The following is a 7,182-nucleotide window of genomic DNA, read 5'->3' as shown; positions in this document are numbered from 1 at the left end:
CCTGCTTTCCAGAAACTCAATGGTTGTTTGGGAACACAAAGCCATGAGCAAGGATGATTAGGGCTACAATAAATTTGGAAACCAAGTACAGGTTTCCCCCACTATCCAAAATTAGAGAGTTCTTATTAAACCTTTCTAAACCAAAATGGCATAAAGTGAAGAAGCAATTACCATTACTTTATATGGAAACATTTTTGAGCATTCCCAGACCTGAAAAATAACCTCTCTTAGGCGTTTCTGATACCTTAGGACATATCTTGCTAAGAGATGCACAAAATAAATGGAGATAAAGCACAGATGCTCACGGACAAGTTCAAAGCTATGGGTGACTTGATGCTGAGATGCTGAATGTAGTTCCCGGGGAAGGAGCTTGGGGATGTCACTCTCCCCTGCTGCCTGGGGTTGAGATATGCCTTTATAAAGGCTCACTGCAAAACAAACTCTAACTGCTATTTTCATTTACTACATTTTTCATAAAAGTAAAAATTCTCTTCGGATTCCTTTGGTTAGCAAAAACGGGTTCTAATGTGAGGCTTTTCGAAAAGCAAAGTGGCTTAAGGGGAACTTTCTAAAAGAGAGGGGTACCTAAACAGGAAGAATGGAAAGCAGTGAGGAGCAAAGTGAAAAGGCTAGAGACTACAAGATCAGTTGGAACGCTATTGCTCTAGTCCATGGGAGAGGTAGTAACAGCTTGAATTAAGGAGTGGCTATAAAAATGGGGGAAAAAAAAAGACAAGTAATGAAACAGGATCATTGCAACCATCCTATGAAAACTTACTGGTTACAGGCAGTACGCAGGTGAAATCTGTCCAGCCAGGTCCAGGGCAGTTTTGTACACACAGACACACACACACGGAGTGGGAAAGCTGAATTAATCAATCAGAAAATATAATTAGAAGCATGTTTTTATTTGGCGTCAGTTACCACATCACTTCAGTGTCAATTCTTCAGATATTTGGCCCCCCCCCCCACCTTTTTTTTCTATTTGACTCAGAAGCTGGGGAAATACTAACACATATACAACGCTTTCTACATTCCAGGCATGTTCCGAAAAGTTTTAGTTCTCCGTTCTCATAACCCTTATTTTACAAAGAGAAAGCTGAAGCATAGGGAGGTTAAGTAACTTGCTAGAGGTAATACGGCTGATCAGTGAAGTAGCATAGATTAAGCCGAGGCGTTCTGGTTCTAGAGTATCTATTCTTAACACTACACCAGAATAAATGGGTTGGGCAGATTATGCTGAAGACCTGGTTCTGAGACCACAGTCCCCCCATCTGTAAAATGGCGATAATAACAACGCTAGGAGTCTGGTGCAGAGGAATGAGATAATGGATATGAATGTGAACTTCAAATTACGTATGTGACTCCACATACTAGCTTTTCATAATATAAATGCGTGAGCTCCTGCATTGTACCGAATCAACCCATGAAGTCGGCAGCGCCAGAGCGAGACCCCGCCCCTTTGGCTCCGCCCACCGCGAACGGCAGGTGGGGCTGGCAGATCTTCTTTGCGCATGCGGAAACTGCTGCCCGCTCCCACCTCTAACCCAGGCTGAGAGTAGCTGCCGTTTCTGGGAGGACGATTCGTGAGGAGGCCCTTGGCGCGGTTTTCCCTTTCTCTCCCTTCCGCGAGCCCTGGCCGTACTTCAGCTGTGCCTAAAGCGTGGTGTGTTCTCGTCTATCTGCCTGACTTTCTGCAGAAGGTGCCTGTCGTTGGCCCAATAGTTCCCTGTCGAAAGTGCCGGCCCCCGCGCCGGCACCGGCCGTAGCCGGGTGGGAAGGCTCAAGATGGCGTGCCTGTTGGAGACCCCAATCCGCATGAGCGTCCTCTCGGTGAGTGACCGCCGCAGCTGCCCGCCAGCTCGAGAGCTCGGGCCGGCCCGCAGCATTCACCCCAAACGCGGAGTGCCTCCTGGACACCACTCCTTGGGGTTGCTTCCGGCTCAGCTTTGGGCCATGGAGAGAGAGGGTGGGCGGGAGAAATAGACGGGACCCCGACCGAGCCAGAAACGTCTCCAACTCCAGGAGCTCCCACCGGTGCCGTTTCTCGGGTGGCCTCTGGCGGACACGGTGGTTGGGCGTACGGGCAGCTGGCCCGGTGGCTCGGATTCGGCTTTGCCAGGTGCTTCACTGAACCTTCCTCTCAGCGTTGCTGCTTCTCCGGGCCGAGCGTTCTGCCCTGTGAGGCGCGGGGCTTGCCGCTGGCCTGGGAAAGAGCGCCCATTCAGCCCTCCGCAGCTTTGGCAAGGAAAGGTGCAGGCACTTTGGGCCCCCACAGCCTGAGAGTGTCCAGGCCAGGTCTGTGGCTTGTATCGCGTCCCGGCACGAGCTAGAACTGCTTGCTTCTTGGCAACGGAGATACCGTGTCAGCTGCAGCATATCTTAGTGTATGTAGTTATTTAAGCCCCTTTTCTCCGCTCTGCTTTGGAGGTCGCGGCTCGGAGTCTGAAGGAACCTGTGCCTGGCATTACTTTTTCCTTTATAGGGAGTCAAACACTGGGGGGAAAAATCAATTTTTCTATTATTGAAAGAAGGGAATGTATTGACCCGCCAGGAAGTAATACCTAGTTGTTTGGGTTTTGTTTTTTTTTCAAGTTAAAAAAAAAATCCAAACTACAACTTTCTCTTTTCACTGTATTAATGCTCTTGAGAACCCGACCCGGAGTGAAAGTTACTCAGGGATAACTTCAAAGGGTTTTACAACAATTTAGAGCTGTCCAACTAGAGAATAGTCATTTTACCAATGGTCCATTCGCTGTTGTTAGAAATAGGCAAAGACTGGTTGGCCATCTTTTGGATTTAGGGAAGCTGTCTGATACTGAGAGGGTGGTTGGATTACAGATTACCTGACTTGTCAGGATCCTAGAATCTGTGATTCCAACCGGTTTCTTTTCTCTTCCCTGACTTCTCCCATAGAGACACTCACCTGTCTGTAAGCACTTAGGACATTTGCTATGATTCAGGGTTAGAACACTGTAGCATATACTGTAACCTAGATAATTTAGTTTGGGGGGCGGGGGCTGTCATCCAGTTTGTCTCCTGGTTGATTTTAGCAGTCCTTTTCCTTATTTTATACAGCTTGGGAAACACTGTTCATCTAAGTATTGAATCAGGTTAGCCTTTTATTCTACTTCTGTAATACCCAGGAATATTTTGTGGGCAAGCAGGTGAATGACTTTTCCTTCATTATGTTTTTTTTAAAAAGTATGCCTCTCAACTGTCCTCAAGTCCTTTTAATTATCTTGTTTATCCTTCATTTCACCTGAAGCTTCTTTACTTTTTGTATATTGTCAACTTGTGTCATGCATGCAATTGAAAATTTTCATTTGTTTCACTCCCTCAGTAAATAATATTTCCTGATTAATTTTATGCAGAAACTTCTTGGAGACCAGTCCCTACTTCTAGTGGGGATTTGCTTAAGTTCTAATCTCATTGGGGGCTTATGTATTTTTCACAGTCCCAAAGTCTTATCTGTGAATTCATCGGTTATATAGCCTTGGGAAGTCAGACACCACTATGGCACAACCTTTTAAAATACAGAGTGCAGGTGGAACAGGAAATATTAATCAGAAAATACCTTGATTCCTTTAATAGGCTGCTTACTGTGCACCAGTTATGTACAGCGCTCTTTAATGTATACTTTTAGGGAATGCAAGTATGAGATCAGATGTGCCCTCAGGGATCTCACAGTCTGAATGAGTCCACGGCGTGATAAACATAATTTAAGCAAGGGGCAAATCATATGGCTTTAAGGGTTTCATTCAAGGCCCTTTATACCTTCTCCCCTATGAGAGATCTCATTCAGTCTTAAACCTTAACTGTGACCAACTCACATATTACATTGCCAGCCTTGACTTTTTTTCCACCTAGTCGCACATCTTCAAATGTGTGGATGTTACCTAAGACTTCTGACAAAGCACATTCCCTTTTTCTAAGAGGACTTAATTATGACTTTCCATTTCTGTTAATGGTACTGGCTTTCACTGATCACTCACTGTTAAACCTCTTGGATCATCTTTGGCCCTTCTCTGTTTCATGCCCCTATATCTAATCAGTCCTTAAGTTCTGTTAGTTCTTAGTATTTCACACATGTGGCTGTTCCCATGGCCACCTTCTCATATCATTTTGTGCCTGCATTACCACAGTATCCTCAGAATTATTTTTACCACTCCTTATGTCTTACCCTCTCAGTTCAAGTCTGTTCTCCACAGTAATTTTCCTATAGAAGACATTGGACACGCTACTTTCCTGTTTCAGTTCTTTAGTGGGTTCCTGTTGTGGAAAGGTCGACAATGACGTTCAACTTTGGATATAAGATTCTTTATCCTCTGCATGAACCTTCTATCCCATATAAATTGGCTTTCTCAAATTGAAGTAATCTTGGGTTCTTCCAAACCCAATAACTCTTACTGTATGCCTGCTCATTTGTACATATGTATTATAGCTTTGTATGGATTCATTCATTCATATTTTGAACTTCTGTCATTTGCCAGGCATGGCATTGGGTTTGGAAATACAATGGTGAGCTACATAGACCTGTCTCTGCCCTTTGGAAATTTTAGCCTAATGTGGAAAATAGATTATCAAATCATTACACAGTTCTTTAATTGTGAATGGTGATTAGTGTTATGAATGAAAAATATAGGGTGCTGTATAAGTATGTAGTAGGGGAACCTGATCTAATATAGAGGACAATGAGGAGAGCTCAGGAGGATTTCCCCGAAGAAGTGACAATGAACTGAGAGTTCAAGGATGGTTAAGAACTAACTAGAAAAACAGAAGAGTGTTCCAGGCAAAGGAAACTGCTTTTGCAGAGGCCCTGGGGCCTTTAATAATTGTTCGAACTTCTTAGTAAATTAATTCAGAGGTAAGTGCTTGACCTTTTTCTTTACCCCACTGCTATTTATAGCACTGTGTCTTGCATATACTAGATATTCAGTAAATGTTTGGTTGAACTATTTATTTGGGGGAGTTGAACAAACTCTCCAGCTATCTTTCTAGGCTGCACCACAATCATCCCTATCTATCCACCTTTGTTTTGCACTTTTTTTTGCATTATCCTTTTCAACAAATTTATAAATTCTCTCACGTTTCCCAAACTCTTGGATGATTTTACATTGATTGGATTGTTTAAAACTTTTTATTCTGAAGTAATTATAGGTTCATGGGAGGTTGCGGAGTATCTTTGTATACAGAAAGATCCCTGTGTACACTTTGCCCAGTTTCCCCCATTGGTTACATTTTATATAACTATAATACAGTATCAAAACCAGGAATTTGATACTGGTATAAGTATATGTATAGTTCTGTATCATTTTATCACGTGAGTATAGTGTAGCCATCACCACAGTCAAGATACAGAATTCGTCTATCACCACAAAAATCTCCCTGTGGTACCTCTTTATAGTCAGACCTACCTACCCCCTGCTCACTGTCTCTAACTCCTGGTGACCACTAATTTCCATCTCTGTAATTTTGTCATGTTCTATAATGTTACATAAATACAGTATGTGACCTTTTGAGATTGGCTTTTGTCACTCAACATAATGTCCTTGAGATCCATCCAAGTTGTGTGTATCTATAGTTTGTTCCTTTTTACTGTTAAGTAGTATTACATGGTATGGATGTCACATTTTAGCTATAAACCTATTAGACATTTTGGTTATTTCCAGTTTTTGGCTGTTACAACCTCAGTGAACAATCGTGTATAGGTTTTTGTGTGGGCATAACTTTTCATATCTCTGAGATTAATGCCCAGGAGTGTAATTGCTAGGTTGTATGGTAAATGTATGTTTAGTTCTTAAAGAAACTGACACTTTTCTAAAGTGGATGTACCATTTTACATTCCCATCAGTAATGTATGAGAGATCCAGTTTCTCTGCACCCTCACTAGCATTTGGTATTGTCATTATTTTTTATTTTAGCTGTTCTAAATAGATGTGTAGTGATAACTCATCATGACCTTAATTTGTATTTCTGTAATGATAAGTAGTGTCAAAAATATTTTCATTACTCGTCATCCATATTTTATTGAATATGAAGAAATATTTTAGTGAAGTATTTCTTCATATCCTTTTGCCCACTTCCTAATTGGGCTGTTTGTTTTTTGACTGTTGAGTTTCGAAAGCTCTTTATAGATTCTAGGTGTGAGTCCTTAGTCAAATAGGTGCTTTGCAAATATTTTCTTCTAAGTCTGTAGCTTATCTTTTCATCTTTTTAACCATAGTAAAAAATGAACTTGGATCTCAACCTCACACCTTATACAAAAGTTAATTCAAAATGGATCATAGATTTAATTATAAAACATAAAATGAAACTTTTAGAATAAACAAGAGAATATCTGCAGAACCTTGGACTTGATGAAGAAGTCTTAGACATAACACTAAAAACATGACCTATTTAAAAAAATTTTTTTAATTAAAAATGAAATTTATTTTTGTGAAAGACTGTTAAGAGGATGATTGCATTTTACTTTGGTCACTTTCTAATGATTTGAGAGAGGCAAGGTAATAAAATTTCATTGAATAACATTATAGGCTGATATAGACAGCTAAGGCATCTATTAATTTTAATTGTCTCCTTTACAATGTTTTCCTAGTGCCATTATGCCTTTTTGACAAGCAGCTAGTAGAACTGTACAGGATATTCCAAGTCTGAGTATTCCTTGGTTTTTGTTCTGTTCTTGATAATCATAAGCATTTGTTGGCCTTAAGCTGGGTATTGATTTGCTCTCTTAACACAGACAACTGACAATAGGAAAAATTTTTATGTGATGTTAAGGCCAGCTATACTATAAGCATGAATTTGGCCTCTCTTGGCTTTTAGTAATAAATGCAAAGTAACATCTGGTCAGCACATTTTAAAGTTTGCCATTAATCCACTCCACAAAGGATTGGGAAGCTCCTGGGAGCTTCCACCAGGAAGCTCAAGGTATGTTAGGGGGTGTTCTTAATGGGAATTTAATAGTATGAACTTCCCAGTCTTTACTGGCTATGGGTGAGGAATGGGAGATGCTCATTGTATGTTTCCAGACATCGTGTTGTCTCTTTAAAGGAAGATTGCCACCTAAATTCAGACACTGGGTGCTCAAGAAGTTTTTAAAGCTTGGGGTGTCTGGGTGGCTCAGTTGGTTAAGTGCCTGCCTTTGGCTCAGGTCTTAATCCCAGGATTCTGGGATCAGGC

General features: G+C 41.3%; 1 protein-coding gene across 3 annotated transcripts in view; it reads left to right on the top strand.

Annotated features, from left to right (window-relative positions):
- Window positions 1-1,500: 1,500 nt before the first annotated feature.
- Window positions 1,501-7,182, top strand: part of ARMC8 (armadillo repeat containing 8) — a 103,885-nt gene continuing 98,203 nt past the window's right edge. The window contains exon 1 of one of the 3 annotated variants that reach the window (XM_026497103.4): window positions 1,501-1,833. In XM_026497103.4, coding sequence (XP_026352888.1) covers window positions 1,789-1,833 — 45 coding nt within the window. In that variant the 5' untranslated portion in view covers window positions 1,501-1,788. The remainder of the gene's footprint in view (window positions 1,834-7,182) is intronic. The other 2 variants (XM_026497106.4, XM_026497105.4) reach the window with 2 other exon arrangements.

Source organism: Ursus arctos, unplaced genomic scaffold (assembly GCF_023065955.2).
Source record: "Ursus arctos isolate Adak ecotype North America unplaced genomic scaffold, UrsArc2.0 scaffold_20, whole genome shotgun sequence".
Taxonomy (NCBI): Eukaryota; Metazoa; Chordata; class Mammalia; order Carnivora; family Ursidae; genus Ursus; species Ursus arctos.
The sequence above is the reverse complement of the archived record's forward strand: the minus strand, read 5'-3'. Positions and strand labels throughout refer to the sequence as shown.